This window comes from Chaetodon trifascialis, chromosome 1 (genome assembly GCF_039877785.1).
Source record: "Chaetodon trifascialis isolate fChaTrf1 chromosome 1, fChaTrf1.hap1, whole genome shotgun sequence".
In the NCBI taxonomy this organism is placed as follows: Eukaryota; Metazoa; Chordata; class Actinopteri; order Chaetodontiformes; family Chaetodontidae; genus Chaetodon; species Chaetodon trifascialis.
The window spans coordinates 5,933,709-5,952,025 of record NC_092056.1 but is presented as its reverse complement, the minus strand read 5'-3'; the positions used below and the strand labels follow the sequence as shown (position 1 = coordinate 5,952,025).

Genomic DNA, 18,317 nt, shown 5'->3' with positions numbered 1-18,317 from the left:
TATAATATCAAAGAAAGATGAATAAAGAATAACGTAACAATTAAAGATGAAACAGGGCAGCCATGTTTAATCAGGTATATGGGGAAAAATGTGTGGCTGTAAGAGGATGATGAATTCCAGATGTTTGAGGGCAAAGGTAAAGGTGGTGCATGGAGGTCTCACCCTAAACTGATGGTGCTGCTGTAATTACTGGCGACTGTTTCGTGCCACTGGCGAACACACCAGCCAGGGTTTGGTTTGGTGCCGTTGAAAGGTAACGAGGTGCTGTAGACCATACAGTCCGCGTCGTCTTCAGCACACAGCCCGGACAGAGACGGACACGGAGTGGCAGCGATGGCGGTGAAATAAGCCCTCACCTGCAAGAAGCGACAAAATGACAAAGTGTCTTTGACATGACTGAGCTGAGAGGATTCACCTGAGGCTCAGGAACCTGCAGAGCGAGCTCAGTCTGTGCTGAGGCACTGACGCAAACCACAGACATCCGCAGTCCTTATTCTGGCTACCGAACAAACAAACAAACACAAAAAAAGCCTACTGAAGCATAAAGTTGCTGTTAATTTATCTGTTAAATCAAGATTGATCATTCACTGCCATATATTTAAAAAAGCAAGGGTTAATTTTAGGGGATTTTGGAAGGCAGTTGTAATTAAGGATTTTCTTTCTTTTGTCTATTTTGTAGTTCACAGGGACATTAATCAAGTCCAACTTTAACTTTATTGTCTGTGTCCATGGTTGGGGGTAAAATCATAGATCTGGTTCAGTGTTACAAATAACAGATAACACAGTCACATGATGCACACTGTGGTGGCAATTTCTGCTGATTATGTGATTCATTGTGTTCGATGTCTCACTGGGCTACAGGACAACATCTTCCCCAACAAACAAAGTTAAAGTTGAGGTTGATTAATGGGTTTAATATGAATAGTGAATAATGAATTAATGGATTTCAATAAATCTCTCTCAATTTCACACTGAATGGTACTCACTTTATTTATCTAAAGTAAACCAGTTAAAGGTTCTGTGCTACTTCAAGGTAAAGACCTCAAGCCTCTTTATTGTACACCTAAACAGAGAGATTATTTTAAAAGCGCATGTAAAAATTAATCTTTATGAATCCCTGAACAACATTTCATGGGTTTAAGTATAAATTAATAAGTTATTTTAAGGACTATACTGCATGGCAGAGATATGGTATAGAGACAAAGTCACAATGGAAATTTTGAAAAACACATGTAAAGTTCCTGATTTGGATGTTTCCAAAAGATAATTCAAAACTATGGATTTATTGATACAAACAAGTCCTGAGACGCTAACTTTAAATTATTTTTTAAACAGCAGAAAAATGGTTCGTATCAGTTCACACACAGTTCACCGCCTCTGACGGCAGAAAAACCACAACAAATAAAAGACATGCATCTAGATAATAACGTTGCCTACCATTGTCCCGTTCTCACTGTCCAGGGGCACAGCGTGGACCGTCAGCCCCAGAGAAGAGGCATGGCAGGCAGGGCCGAACAGGAACAGCATCAGGCCCTGCAGCATGATGCTTAGACTCCATCTGTACAGCATCTCAACTGCTCCGTCAGGGTGAGTACGAACCTCTGGGACAGACAGAGACAGGAAGGCTGTGCAGTCAGCACTCATTATAGGATGCTGAAGTGCATTTGGGGATCATATAGAAGGTTCCCATTATGTAACATACCTTTTCACACAGCTCACATGCATCAGCAGTAAATTAGTGCTGTCAAAGACCTGCCCAGCTAATTAGTGTTGACACTTGGTGAAACAATGTTGTTGTGCAACATTTATGAGTGACACGGACGTCATGGAAGTAATCAGTTATTGCCTTGAACAAAATACTGGAGAGATGACAGAGAGCTACTGAGGGCATGAAAAGAATCAGATAGTAAACAACATGTGGGAAAGCCGACAGAGAAGTAGTTGACTGATGTGGAGATCAGATCTGACAGGAACCTCCGCCGTGCTTTGTGACCACTGTTTGAAAGGCTGAAATTAATGACGTTACGCAGAGGCCAGTAGAGGAAGGATTCACATCCTTTAATAAAGTGAAAATACCAATACCACACCAGCTCAGTGACAAGTAAAAGTCCTGGCTGGAAAATGTTACTGAAGTAAAAGTACAATCAGCAAAATGTATTTGACTAATCGATTAATCAACTGACCCTGTCAGCTCTACTTACTCTACTCTACTAACTCTAAGTCCTAATCATATTTTATATGCTCTTTGCATGTTTTGAATGAAAACATCTTAATTTCTAAAGCTGTCAAATCACTACAGTGAAGTAAAAAAATACTTAGACGCTGTGCAAAATATCACTAAAACATCATTTGCTTTGACAGTGACAATATATTTAATGTCTGAGCTCATCAGCTTCATTGATTTTTTTTTTTTTTTGGTAAACAGGTTGATTGGTAACAGGTGATAGTAACACGAGGATCACAATTCTGTGAACACATGATTGGACAAATAAGATTACTTTCAGTCCAATCAGATGTTATTTCAGCACACACCCAGCGAAACGCTGCAGGAGGCAGCGCAGGGAGCGTGAACAGCAGCAGGAGTGTACTGAGGAGCAGTGGGAGTGCTGAAGACGCCGAATGCAGCGAGCTCCACCCTGATGCTCCTGTGGAAGTTTCTGATTGGATGACACAGGCAGCATGTGACAGAATGCCAAACATGACACACAGTGTCATATGTCACCTTATTCTGTCTTCATCATAACACTAACACTGCCAATGTTGACAAAAGATGTTGGTTTAAAACAAGAGACGATTCGGACTTTTATATTGCGTCTGTTAGATTTTGGATCCGTCTCGAGGAGCTAAACCAGTGTCATCGTTTAAAATCACTCCTTACAAACACATTTGAATTGATTTGCTTTTGTATTGTTTCCTTCAATCACTGCATGAATGTGGTCCGTTAATGCTTATCCTCTTCTTGATTTTCTTCTACAATTTACTGATTAATATCATCTAATAATAACATGCCAAGTTTCACATGCATTAATCACCTGTGTTTTCAAAGATTAATTTTATATATCCTTAGAATTTAAATACATTTAAATTAAACTCCAGTGCCAGAAACAAATATTTTCATCCATTTTCCATTTCTAGAGAAAGAAGCCCAGTGACATTTCTACGCTTATCTTTGTTTACATTAGATAAGGACGCCCAGATCCCTTTGACAGGTTAATCTATCCCTGATCTTAGTTAATAAGTTAAGTGGTGATTTATACAATCTACTATTTCAAAAAATCAAAATCAGAATATCTTGTAAGAAATGTTGAATTTCTGCCTCTAGATGCATCTATCCTTTGAAATACAGTGTTTCCATTAAGTGTTTAAAGGTTAAACATGGCAGTTATTATGAATACTTGAGATAAAGTGTGGCAGTAGTATCTTGAAAACTATAATTGACTATAGTTGATTATAGTTGATTCACTATCTATAAATACCTTTTTGGGTTTCAGCTTTGAATACATAAAGAGAATTTTGCACTCTTATCAGCAGCAAGCAAACAGAAGAGGAGGGACTTCCTCCACCTCAAATACAACCACGTTTCCAAAAACGTTGCGATGCTGCATAAATAAAAGCAGAATGCAATCACTGAAAAACAAACTGTTTACAGACAACTTCCCGAGCTCATGCACTAAGTGATTTTAATCAATGCTAACACTGATTAGAGCTGCTGAACAGCTACAGGTATTTGATTTGTGATAAAAAGCCTGGCTCAAACCTGGAGCCGACACGTTCCAGGACCATGGCTGTGCGTCTGGTATGCTTAGCTTTCAACCAAACGTTTGAGGGGAAATGTCCACCCTCAGTTCCAAACACTGGCTGAACCGTCTCCGTTCTGCAACACATGCTGATTTTAACAATTTAAGCACATCTCATTTCGTAATGTGCTGCTGTAAAGTAACAACTGAATGCCATCGCTGCCACACGCTTCTTAAGAGTTTCTTATTCATATCGCCTCCTTAAAAACAAGCACAGTCCTCTCTGCTCAGTGTTTGTCTGCAACTGAAGTCCTGTAAGGTGATATCTTTTATCCTGTACACACAAGCTCTGTGCATTATTAAAAGTGAGTCTGTGTAAAACCACTGATCATGCAGTTGAAATGTATCTGTTGGTTTTACAAATCTTAACCATGGGAAAATCTCTAAAAAACATCTAATAGTGAAATAAATCCTATTACCTTAAGATGTGTGTGACTTCCTTGAAAAGCTTCCAAGTTCACCTAATATTGAGGTTCTGTCTGGTATCAAATAGGAGCTTTCAGGAAACGTTCTTCCTATAAAGGTCTGAGGAGCGAAGGTGGAGTTAAGCTAAATTAGGACAGGTGGAATGGAGTTATACCAGCCCGACCAGATGACGTAAAACAGGTGTAACAAAGGTTGTACATCAAGGGGATACCAGTTTACCTAAACTGATGGTGCTTGAATTCAAAACGCTTTTCAAGGCTGTCCAAGCAGCGTGAGTCTGATACCCGCTCAAACTCACTAATCTGGTAACAAAGACAGAAACACAACTGAAATGACAGATTTTTATTTCTTCAAAGAGCAAAACGTGTTATTGGGAGGAATGATAGTACAATGGTCTTTCACAAGCGGTGTCCTCAACCTGGTCCAAATGGTGTTAATAGCTAAAAATTGTGGTCCTTTCCTGCCAAAAAGTGCTCATGGTCCTTTCTAGTAGTCACAAGGCTAAAGCCTCATTAAGATGTTTTCTGCACAGTTTTTCCTTTCTGCTCAAATATCTTGTAAATATTAGATTAATATACAACAACTCCACATTCACATTAGCATCAATCACCATTTATGTTTGGTCAGAAAACAAACAGAGTCAGTCCCAGCCTAAGAGAGGAAAGGTGTCCATTCGGGAGGGAGGTCCCTGGAGTTTGGTCAGATGAGAGGGAAGGCCTTCTGGTGCTTTGGACCTCCTCTCAGGGAGTTGGAAACAAAGAAAGCAGCCTCTTATCTCCTTATGCTTGCTGTCAATGTGGCTGAAGACGGTAAATCTGTCCATTACTGACCGTTTTTCACGTTGAACATTTTCTCCTGTAATTAAAGAATCGAAGAGTCAGCGTACAAAGATGAAACATCTCCGTACTGACTTCAAGCAAACGGTCAGATACACAGAAATATTAACACACATCTGGCCCCTCCAGAAACAAACTCTTACTTTGATCATAGTCTCCAGCTTGATGGCGTCCGCAGCAAACTTGCGGATGCCGTCAGACAGTTTCTCCACAGCCATGCGGTCCTCGTTGTGCTCCCAGCGGTAAGCCTTCTCATCCAGGTGGATCTTCTCCAGGTCACAGACCTTGGCTGCAAAAACAAACCATCAAGGTCAAGGTGGGTGGCTCTCAGGATTTACAAAAGGTTGAAATGTTGAGAAAATGCTTTCATAAATGCAAGTTCAAATTCTAAAATAATCAGCTGGATGAGCTCAGCTCATTTTTCAAACTTTCATACTTAAAAGTGGATTCACCTGCAATGGATGACGTCTCTACTTCTTACTGTGCTAGTTTAGATGAAATTATGAAAGAAAGGTATAAACAGAAAATCGGAGCATATGTTTGATGGGACCCTTTCGTTATGAAGGAGTGATTTTTCATCTGAACTGAAAGTTTGCTGCTACTGAGGCAGCAGATAGAACAACTACCTGCACATCCAGACGTCGCTCTGCTCTAGAAAACAAATGAAAGCAGACAAACTTTTGTTGGCGGTGGGGTCCACAACCTCGTGAAACCATTAACACGGATTTAACAAGTGCTAGTTGTGTTGCTTGTAGCCACAGATTTAAAACAATAACTAATGTTTCCACCATTTGCCGACTCGGCTCCTCACGACCATAGACATTTAACAAGTCATTTTTACGGTGCTTTTTTTTTTTGCATTTTCACTCTTATGAACACCAATTTTTGGCACACAATAAAAGCTCCTTGTGGTTTCTCGGTTTGACTGATCTGAACGACCGTAAACGACGCAAAGGGTCTCTCTCTTCTTGCTAGTTACCATCAGTTCCCATGTCACTCTGTGCCCTCGGGTGTTGACAAGGAAAATGTAGACACTTGAGAACAAGCACTCAGAAGCTGCACACAAATGCAGGTATGCAGCATTCTGATAACAGCTATCACATTATCGCATCATCACAAGCAGCACAGCAGAGGTGACGGTATGATTTCAGGTTCCACAAGATGTGAAAGTATGCGGTCAATGTAATTCAAATTAGATGACAATCAGATGCGTTTGCCTCATTTGTTTCTAGTTCACGACACCCATTACACGGTTACATACAACTGGCAAAGTTTCTGAGGGCTTTCAATCACAGAGCAGTACCTTTTCCCACATTGAGCATCTCTGTAACAGTGCTGTGGTCCTGGCTGAGCTCCGCGAGCAGCCCGGGGGAGATGGTGAGCAGATCGCAGCCCGCCAGCGCTTTCACTTGACCTGTGTTTCTGAAGGAGGCACCCATCACCACGGTGCTGTAGCCAAACTTCTTGTAATAGTTGTAAATCTTGGTCACACTAAGCACACCTAAGGACAGACAAGAGAAAAACAAGCCACATGCATTAAATGCTGAACATGCCAAGATCTGTAGTGCACCAAACCACAGTAGGTGCAAAAACCCCAAGACCTCATCAGGTCATCCTGTTCTGCTCTCTTCTTCCGCTATGGCAGAAATTAAGATAATTATAGAGCCTGCAAAACACTAGACACTTATTTTACAGAAGTACTGCTGTAACTATAATGTTACATAATGTTACCATAACTTTTAAAAAGCAGAAGTGCAGTTTAGCGTCGGCTTTTCAACATCCCGCGTCTCTGGTTCCAAATTAAGCTGCGAATTATAATGCATGGAAAACATCGTCAACAACTCAACCGAAAAGAGACATTTGCTGTACTTAGGCTGCACCTGCAATGTACCGTTGATGTCCATTTGCATCATTTGAAGTTTGAGAGGATGTTCTTACTCTTTTATCTAATGCGTACGCAACAGGCAAGCTCCATTTTTACATCATCAGCTGTGTCATGTTCAAACAGGGGATGGGTCATCAAATTTATCGGTCTTAAAAAAATATGTTCCTGTGCCTCTTATGTGTGTAGCCACCATAAATGGCATGCTACGAAGTGAGTTATAACAGTCTGTGGCTGACTGTCCAGATAAATTCAGGCGGTAGGCTAAAAGTCAGGTAAAGCTGCTAGCACACCACAAGCCTACAACAGCTATGTGCTCTCACTGCCTCTCTCTGTATGTCCACATGTGCACATGAGTGGAGGGGTAAAAATATATAACCAACGCTATTTTTGGCCCTGAAAATACATTTTCTCCATCAGCCTCTTCTGAATGACGGGATCCTGCGTGAACAAAGTTTAAACAGTTTTGATATTTTACAATCTGCGCCTTTTTACGTTACGTTTGGAAAAGGTGACACTCCGGTGACAGCTGGGGCGTTGTTGGTCTGCCTCATGTCACGGAGAAATTGTTTCTGGAGTTTTCAGGGTTTTAAGCTCATCCTGGTGTAGGGTTACTGCTGAAATGTGTATGGATAAAAGTCCCATTCGCCAAACTTTAGAAATTGTAGCCTTTTAGAGTACATAAAACCTTGAATGTATGCTTTAGATATTTGCTATGTGAGGCACTGACATCTCTTTAGTAGTTTCATAATACCTGCTTTAATTTGAGGAATAATTATGTAAGGATTAACTCACAATGCTCACCTGCTTTGACTTGACAAATGCCCAGTGTCACTATGCTCTGCGCAATTCATGTCGCGAAGTTCATTCCACTTTAGCTAATTAACTCTCATTAAGAGCCAAGTATGTGTCCCATGCGCAGTGTCTTAATTTGAGTAATGCATACTGTCACACAGAGACACACCTCAGAACGAGCATTCAACCTGGAAAACCAGAAACAAGCCGCCGAGAGACGACGCTCCTGTTCTTGTGCACACCAGACTATATAATTAAATATCAGTGGGAGCGACAAGACCAAGACTCAGTCATTCCCTCTAAAGTCTGTGCGTCAAAACTTGACATCAAACAATAACCTGAAGGCACCTCATTCCGTACCGAAGTATACACACAATGGGACCATTCAGGACTGGTGCACGGTATATTAAAGCAACATCTTGAGACATCAGCCAGGAAGTTAATGCTCGCAAATGTCCCGTAGTGATGTCACCCATCGGTCTCTGAAAAGCCACTGTGAAGCTTAGTGACAGTGGCTGACTCTAGCAAACTCCAAGTTAATCCAAATATGCGCAAAGAGGCGGAACCTGAGTGGACCTGAGGTGGGCTCAACAAAGCCTGTTTGCTAAAAAAAAAAACAAAAAAAACCCCCTACCAGATAGCTGTCAAAATAAAGCAGTGATCCTAACTGACCTAAGGCAGGCAATGTTTACCAGGATTAAATGGCAGGAGCAGTGAGGCACTAAATGTATTTGGTTGAGGCGTACATAAAACCTTCAACTTCAACTGTGATGACCTATAGCATATAATGTTGCATGGCAGAATCGCGATGATTCGCTCAGCTCTCAGGTAATGGTTAGGTCCATGTTAGAGTGGTGTCACATGAAAATAAGAATAAGAGCAAACAGATCCTCGTTTGTTTTGCGGACTGTGAACAGCTCATTGGAATAATGAAGTTTGCACGGCAAGGAAGAGGATGAAAAAGGACCATACGTGTTCCCAGATTATAAGTCACTGTTCCTTCCTCTACATCTATGGGGGTGCAACATTACAGCTTAGTTCAGAGATAAGATAAACTGCAAAACACTAGAACACATTAGTTTACTAAACACAGTGGTATTTAGAACTGCAAATGTGTTTTATTTGCTTGCACTATTGTTATTCCAAATAAAGTTAGCAAGCACGGAAAACAGGGTGACAGAAAACTGCTATATTTGAACTGCACCTGCATTTCCCACAGGAGAATATTTGCTTCCTGATTATGTCATGATGAAGAAAACATGGCTCTTAAAAAGGACATTAGTGGAACGGACATGATTGGCCAGCCCGAAACAGAATGACACATATTCACCGACCAAAGGCTGAGCTGTCTGAAAGCAGAACAGTTCATGTGGCGGCAGGGAGGAACTGAAACGCTTCTGCCTTCAGCATCACAACATGGTGACGACAGAACGTGAGTTTTATAACACCAGGGTTGGTCTGGATTACCTGGGTCCTCATGTGGCTCGAAGGTTTTGCGGTCTGTGTTCTCCTTGTACCAGTCGAGGATGCGTCCGACGAAGGGCGATATGAGTGTTACCTTTGCTTCTGCACAGGCCACAGCCTGAGCAAACGAGAACAGCAGGGTCATGTTACAGTGAACGCCGTGCTTCTCCTCCAGCTCCCTGCACAAAAATAAACGGACAAAAAATGATTTACAACACATCACAAACGGTAATTAGTCCAGATGTAAACATGTATTCATCCTCTGCTTCCCATTTCAACCAGAGCCTCTTCAAACAAGCTGCAGAATGCGTTACAGTTTTCTCAAGATGGAGACGTTTTGGTTGAGAGGGAGTTCAGATCTTATTATTTTGCACTGGTTAAATATGTGGAATCAAACTGAGGCAAAGATACGCGGGTTTTGATATCTTTACTAAAACTCAGGTATTGCAGAGACATGAAATGTGGACACTCAGTACTGTCAGGAGCTCAAACTCCAGCAACTTGTTGTGAGAAGCTTGTGGAAAACTAGCTAAAACATCTGAGCCATGTTTAATAAAAGCAGAAATAAATCATCCTCTCTGCTATTATTCATGATATATTTCACATTCTGTACGTGAGGACAGAGTACATAATTAAATGTTTCACTCAAAAATGTATGCGTTGGTCAGGTCACATGACACAGCCCTTCTGACTGTTGACAGCCTGTTTTCTTCCTTTGACGTTGCTGATACCATCTTTACCCTTTGGCAATCAGTGAAAATATGTCTGAACTCCTTATGAACAACTTTGTACAATCATGGCTCATCTTTCCATCATCTGTGACAATTTTAGGAGATGTTTTACGTGCTTACCACTTGCAGGGAGTGACTGCAGCAGCATCAGTGACAGAGTGTCTGCACTTCTTTGTCAGTGTTGTGTGTCTGGTTATACTGTGCCTGGAATATTTTGAGCTTCATGAGGGACCTTCTGTGAAACTCTCTGAGTGCAGGTCATGAGCCAACGGCGCATATTCCAACAAAACAAAGACCAACAAACAATTTTCTTAATAATGTACAAAAGAAAACTAATCCTCCATTAAAACATCTAAATAAGCAGCAAGTAAAATTAAGGTTAAGAGGGAAAAACATCCGTAGCTGAGGTTTTGAGTTCGACGCTCAGAAAACTCAGCGATGCTGCTTCATCGTGCGTTTGTGGTTTGATCCAGTTTGACTGACAACGGCCTGGAAACGGAAGAAAACCACTCCACAACTGACAAAAACTGACTGGTGAAGCACCAGTATCAGCTTTTTCTAACTGAAATCGGCCCATTTCAAACCAGTCAGCAGAACAGAGAGAAAGCAACGCAGCAGGGAACAACGTAGAGCCCCACTGCTCACAACAAGAAGCAGAGAGAAGTGTTTTCACAGCCTTTACGGCTAAATCATTTCATATTCCATGAAGATCAGATGTTAGATCTCTGCTCTGGCTTCAGTGGGGACACACTAACAAAACAGAAACATGCACTCAAAGACGGTTCCACATTTATTCCCATTAAAGTTGCTCACTGAGCGTTTTTAAGCCTTTCAGCTTTCAGGCGTCAGTGTTTTTGGGCCCCTGGAGCGTGAGCCCCACAGCGGGCCGGTGAAGACCACACATTTAGCTGAACATACACCTTCCTGCCAGCTTGTCACACACGAATGCCGTAAAGTAATAAAAAACAAAACAAAACACAACAACAGGACATTCCACGCCATTCTGTCATAGTTTTACCTTTTGTAATGATTGCCACTGGAAGAAGAATTTTTGGGTCTGTGTGTGTCACGCGAGACTGGATGACCGAGTTTGGCCACTATCCCAAAACTGCCTCACAGTTTAGTGACGTTCCTGGCAGCTTGCTTCATATTTATGTTTAAGCAATGAGATACAACCCTGATAACTCACCTGAAAACAGCACAAAGACAATATATTCAATGTTTTACCTCCTCAACTTTGATGATTCTTGTAAATATCTGCTGAATTGGATGCAGCGACATTTTTCAAACACGTTGGGACAGGAGCAACTCAAGACTAACCCTGACCCTAACAGGTTCAGTGGTAACAGGTGAGAGCATCGTGACTGGGTATGAAAGGGGCATCCTGGAAAGGCTCTGATTGGATATGACACCCCACCTCTGCCTCTACTTGTCACATTGACATTTCCATAACCATAACCATAACCATAACCATAACCATAACCCTATGTGTTACATTAACGCTCTGCTTGGACTTCCTTTTCAAAAAACAGACTGTGTTTCTGTATAAAAAACAAAACAAAAAAAACAAAATAGACTTGTGTATATATATTTATATTGTTAGATTTTATAATATTATTACATTTTTTACTTATTGTTATATTTTTTAACTTACTGTTATATTTTTTACTTTTTTAATAGCTTCTTTTTAATAGCTGTGTCACGCACCAACCTCACCAAAGCAAATTCCTCGTACGTGTAAAAGCGTACTTGGCAATGAAGCTTTTCTGATTCTGATTCGGAAAAGAGATTAGTGCATGGGCTCAGGGACACTTTGTAAAACTGGTGTCTTCAAACAGAGCTCATTTGAAAATCATTGCATTCATCTTAAACACCGTCCCAACTGTTTGGGAATCAGAGTTGTGTTGATATTATTATTTTGTTTCTAAGGATCTTTTGAGTTTGCTTACACCTATATCTCACAGAGTAAACAGAAGACACAAACACCTACGTGACAGACTTACTTGCCGGCCTGGATTCCCTCCCATGTGGATGACAGCTTGATGAGCACCCGCTCCTTGCTGATACCTGCCTCCTCATATAGACCAATGAGCCTCAGGGCCTTTGCAACCATTTCATCTTTGTCAAAAGACAGTCTGTCAGGACAAGAGAGACAGCACAGCCATTCAGCATTTCGCCCAAATCTCACAGCTACTCTCCATGTTGAAACACAACTACTCTATTTTCTTTAAGACCACTTTCAGTTATGTCCACGAGCAAGACGCTGAACACCAACTGCTCCCGATGGTCAGCCCAGTGTCTTACACGGTAAAGCTGTTTGAGCGTGTATCAGGCACGGCGCCAGGATTTCAATTTTGGGTGGGCCACAGTTACTTTGGGTGGGCCTCTTAATTCCAAAAGTTAACACTGTTTCCAACTGGTAGTCTCACTTAAAACAAAAATGACTGGTATCATGCTGTGGAGGGCGACTAGTACGTCCAGCTGATTATGACATGTTCAAAATTATTTCACCACGACAGTTTGTATTTGTCACAAGTGGCACACGCGGCTTATCTCGTTATGTATATTTTTGCTATGGATCAAGTGGATCAATACATGAATTCATTACGTAAAAAGACATTTTAATGCCTGCTAATTCATTTTTGTTTGATCTGACTGGATTACTCTTTAAATTGATTGCAAGGAGAGGGAGAAACAGAGCGATCAGAGTACTGGGTGAACTACAATGACTTTTAACAGGAGAGAGCGCGAGCTGTTCATTCATGACCTCAACTGTCTGTGAAGGTAATCTGAAGACAGTCAAGTCAGGCAGGAGTATTTAGCTCTACCTCCCGTACGGTCTACATTTTCTACAAGTTCTAGTTTCGGGAAATGCATTTGCGGGTATATACACCACTTTTACTCAGACCGCGCTACAAAAATGGACAATGTCAGCTTTTTTCCCCCCTCAGGGAAAAACATACATTTTGTATTTTAGGAGCTTTTACTTAAAATTACTAATTATTGATCTGTAAAATGGCTGCTGACTGGTTTCTATCCTGAATTTAAAGACATGAAACATAATGCTGTGTGTGTGTGCTGGTGTCTCAGTGACAAATTAAAAGCAAACTTAATCAAGTCTTTCACAGGAGAGTGGTAACTTTGTCTCTGAATAGCAGACAGTAGTTAACTTTTACAAGCCTAGCCCCATGAGTAATGCCATTTAAGCGCCTTTGAGTCTACGTGTTGTTCTGAAAAAGGAAAGGGTGCTGAGCGTTCAGGGACAAGCTTTACGTCATAATTAGCATCTTGTGACATGATGTTTGTGCCTACCTGGCATCCACCTCAGTAGAGACTCTGCCTGGGACCTTCTTGAGGATCTCCAGGCCGAAACTCACAAACAGTTTGTCCATGGTGTTGGCTACCTGCTCCTCTTCAGTTCTGGACAGAGAAGCAAACACTATGAAGCAGGTTAGCTTTATTTAAACGTGTGAAAATGGACATTGTTTAGTTCTTAAAGCTGCAATTCTCAACTTCTGCACATTGAAATGACTTCAAATTTGACAGATCATCGGGTGCTCGGCCAGGTGAAGGTGTACAAACCAGATCACAAAAAGAGTACAGAGACAACCTCAACACACTGTAAATGCAGTTTTCAACATTTAACCACACTCTACCTCGAGTCTCCATTAATTAAAAAGGCCTCACAGATTTCAGGATTAAGCAGAAAAGAGAAAAACATTACAATTAACAGCCTGCTGTAAATTAAGAAAGCTTGCACAGCAGAATCATGTACTGTGCAACATCTGCGAGAACACATAAACATATACTTCAATGCTGCTTATATCCAGGTCTGACCTCTGGTCTAATCCAACAGGTGAAGCTAAACAATGGTTTCATTCTGAGGAGTCTGGTTCAGCTCTTACCCGCCTTTGGCAATGCCGTATTTAATGGCCTGATCCAACAGGTGCTGGTAGGCAGGCATCTTAGCGGCAGCCAGGATGAGAGAGGGGTTTGTGGTGGCATCTTGAGGCTTGTACTCATCAATGGCTGCAGGTTGGAAAGACAGAGAAAAGTCATTAAAAGTGGCAAACACACACCCACAACCTGGTTTCTCTCAGGTATTCTCAGAAATATCAGAAGAGTCTTCTTCTACGCGCTTCTCAAAGCCCAGAACAGAGCGTGGTAAATGTCCCAATACTTTACAGAACCAATATTCTTCTCATTTCTGGATGTTTTCTGGATGATTTAGTGAATAACCACAAAATGGTGAACTGAATCCCTTATTCCCTGCAGATGGAGGCAATGTTGAGGATAATGATCTGTCAAGATTTACTCAGAATTTTGACCATTAGGATACAGAAAAATATCCATTGAATAGGCCTCACTCTCAAGTTTAACATGAAAACACTTTAAACTTGTCCCATCACTCCTTTAATTCTGATTATTTTTCCACAATATTCAAATCAACCACAAGACTTCAATGAATGCTCTATGATACATTTAAGAAGCACAAAACATAAAGAGAAAGGCCAAGGCCAAAGTTAGCATTCAGAACAAAGGATTTTATTACCACTCAACTGTTTACCCTGAATGTTAACTTTCACCAGTCTTTCAGTGGCTGTTAGGCCTCCCAGAGCTCTGTGCCACAAACTGACAAACTGTAATAAGACCAACTGAAGTTCAGAAACCAGTTTGAGCCCAGTCATCCCACTGAAATGCAATAATTTAAGATTTTTTTCTTGATCTCATTCATTCAAACTAGGTCTGCCTGCAGGTGAAAGAGTAAAGGATGAACAGTCATGTTGAACCTATCATATACTGCTGCTGTCAGGTGGACAATGGCGCCATCTGGTGTATAAAAACATTGCTACAATGTCCTTTAAAAACTAGGCAGAGTCACAGTTAACTGATCCCACGCTGGGGAAATTATGTTGCTACAGACAGCAGTAATAGCAAGATTAAAGAAGGAGATGCAGACAATAATAAAAATAAAAATCAGTAACAAATCAATTATATAAGTACATTATGTGCAAGAAGTGTATAAGAATAAATTTGCCTTTAGAAGGACAGCTCAGTTTCTCAATGGAAAATTTCTGAATTGCTCATGGTTTTTAATGCACAATAAAATCAGAATACAGTTTCACATCATCTTAATGAAGACAAACAATTATGGCACTGATTAATAATTTAATTGTGTATTACTAACAGTTGAGTATATACTGCTGGGAATTCTAAGACTCTCATACATACATAAGTATGTCAGATGTCAGAACTGCTGATGCCGCAGCTTCAACATCTTTCAAAGTAATGGAAAAAGAACACACAAACTGATTATACGCTAACTAGTGCAAACCTCTTTAATAAGTAACTGACAGCATCTTTAGTGCTGAAGAACCTGAACTCAAATCATGTTCAAAGTTATGATAAACTGACGAAAGGTGTGACTAATCGTTCTGGTCTGTAGCAAAAAGTGACAAGACCTATACTTACGTGTTCCATCACCTATAGAACTGTACATTAAAAACTCCTTTTGCAGTTGACAGACCTGAACTGGGATTTTTACTTGACATGCATTAGCCGGGCGGCCTTTTCATGAAGCTCAGTGCTTTCATGTCAGCGCTCGATTGTAGCAGCCAAGTGTAGTCGGCGCTGCCAGCTCTTCAGCCTAAAAACAAAGCCTGCCTTTGTTTTGCAGGCAGTTTTCTCTCGACCCCCTTCCCAGAAAAAAAAAAAAAAAAATCATTCACAGGTCAGTGGGATTGGACTAGATACTCGTGATCAACAGTTCAAGGGGCCACCACACAGTTAAAGTGCTGATTATAGCAATACTCCCAAAAGACAGGGTCTTCCTTTACTTCTAAGTTCTGTAAGCTTTCCATAATTCAAGTCATCCCAAATATATGTCCTCATCTGGGCAAATATAAACCTTGTTAAGTTAAGATAAGAAATTTAAACACAAATAAAAGATTGTAAATAAGATAACACTTATGTAGACTTTGCTGTGCAAGCTGACACCCAAGACCTTTTTAAATTTGCACTTCAGAACGCTGATTCATCTTTGTAGTAGTTCAGAAATTTACCATGACTGTGCACAAATTACATTTACCTGCATATTACAACACAATTACTGCAAATAACCAGATTATGGTGCAAGTGCAGCTGCAGCTTTGTGTTCACAGTCCAATGATTTCGCAGTATTTCAGAGAGATGTGTAAAAGCATGTGGGGAAACATCTATTAGACACAAAATGAGATAAAGGAAAAAGTTATTTCAAAGTGATTCAATTCAATTCAATATACTTTTATTTGTCCCGCCAGGGGAAATTCCAATTTACAGCAGCACCAGTAAAAGATAGAATTAGGTAAAATGTATGTGCTATAAGATGAATGTGCTTTCATTTTCTAGTCCTGCCATATCTGGTTCATGGAAATACTATCAGTGGAAATCACCAAATGAAATCAAACTTTATATTCCAAATAACCCTTACTGACTAAATGAAACTCCATAATGTTCAATATCACAGTCTGTCATCTTTCCAAAGCAGCAATGAACAATTCTTCATCTCAGAATTACTTTCAGGCTATTCCTGAGAGCCTTTCCCCCAGCTTACATAAGTGAAGCAAGAGTGTGGCGTTACACCATGTTTGACCAAGATCTTGCATTTCACATGTGAAAGAGAAGTGACTTTCACATGTTTAAACTTGTACCTGGTGAAACCTCTGAAATCTTGCAACATTCATGAAATACCTACATTACACAAACCAAAGAGGTATCTGTGCATTTTTTCACATCACCTTAAAAAAGAGAAGCTGATGGCTGAGTTAATCTCGAGCCGCTCTTATCGCTACCACAGAATTGTATTTTTCAACAACAGTACTGAGAGGTATTTGCTGAGGTTGAGAGGTGTTTTGATTGAACTGTTGGACCAGTGGCAGACACTGCTGATGTACAGGACATTGTTGTGTAAAAAAGCATCACTCTGATCTGTTTGTGTTGATGTGCTGGACTACACAAGCCGCAACCAATGACTATTTGCATTGTCGACTGTTTTCTCATTTTAAATGGCCACGGTCCGAGGTGGCATCTTCATATCTTTGTGTGCATTAGACTTCAACTGTTTATTGCTTCTATTCACTTAATGCTTATACAGTCAAAAACCTCAAGATATTCAACTTAAAACTACACAAACAAGAGAGAAACTGCTAATACTTGCTTTGGGAAGGTAGAATCAAAGACTGGTATTATGGCCCGATGGTTGACTTTAAATAATGACTACTTGACAAAACTTTCATAATCTATTTTACATACATGATTAAAGCACTATTGGATGGCACTATATAACACAGCTGATCATGTCACTGTGTCCAGTCCCTGCATGCATGCCTCAGCAGACTCATTCATCTAAACTAGAATAAACCAAGTGTGCAAAGACCCACCAACACATTGAAAAGGGTCCATGCAAACATCCATGACTCCTGCTGCGCACTGACTGTAACATAATCTGCTTTCCCAGTGTCACGCCTGGCTGCAGAGTCACAAACCAGTTCTGTCATGTCATCCTGAGTCTGCATATCCTGGATGAGGAACAGTAATATCACACACAGTTCCTCATTCTGACCCACTGAGAAACATAAGCTTTTCCTGTGTGGCATGACATTTTACACCTTGTTGCGCGTGAACTCTGTGTGCACGGCAGACTTTAACTTAGTTTTGCCACCACATTATCTGTATTTTCAGCAGGTACACATGCTTAAAACGTGCAAGCTGCAGCTGTTTCAAGTTTGGCATTCCTGAGGTTGATAAGAGGGTTGTGTGCACAAAATATGTGCATTCCCAATTTCAAAAGTTAGGCAAAAACGTTAAGTTAGTGAGCTAGCACAGTTTGCTAGCGCGGCTAACGTAAAGTAGCTAACGTTACTGTTGCTAAGTAAGGCAACCTTAACAACAAGCAGCTATAATTGGATTGTCGGATTGTCAACTTTAGTGGTTGTCAAGTAAACCTACTACGACTTGGTTAGCTAGCTAACTTCAGCCGGTTGGACCAAATTAAATGAGACTGATGTTATCTTTTGCGGCTCTCCCACTCACTCTGACTGCGCGATATTGACACAACGGTCAGTCACATTAAAAGCTGGATCCTTCCTGGTCAGTTAGGTAGCATGCTAACCAGCTAACGTTAGCATGTGCTACAAGCAGGTTTTTTACCGTTAAAATCTCCCGTGTCTGCCACCACCACAGTGTGCTTCTTCAGCTGGTTCAGCGCAGACTCCATCTTCCGCCGTTTGTCTGGTGACTCACTGGACATGATGAGGTGAGACTGGGACCCTTTTATACACAGAAAACACGTGAGAGCAGGCGTACTGTCAGAGGGACAGGAGCGCGCACCACAAGAAGGAAGGATCGT

The 18,317-nt window shown here is 40.9% G+C and overlaps 1 protein-coding gene across 1 annotated transcript; it reads right to left on the bottom strand.

The window, feature by feature from the left end:
* Window positions 1-4,550: 4,550 nt before the first annotated feature.
* taldo1 (transaldolase 1) lies at window positions 4,551-18,295 on the bottom strand. Its single transcript, XM_070970168.1, has 8 exons — window positions 18,119-18,295; window positions 13,837-13,960; window positions 13,244-13,351; window positions 11,935-12,066; window positions 9,204-9,379; window positions 6,363-6,560; window positions 5,203-5,348; window positions 4,551-5,078 (listed from the first exon to the last, which is right to left on the bottom strand). The coding sequence occupies exons 1-8, from the start codon at window positions 18,216-18,218 to the stop codon at window positions 5,046-5,048; spliced, it is 1,017 nt and encodes a 338-aa protein (XP_070826269.1). The 5' UTR covers window positions 18,219-18,295; the 3' UTR covers window positions 4,551-5,045.
* Between the last annotated feature and the right edge of the window lie 22 nt (window positions 18,296-18,317).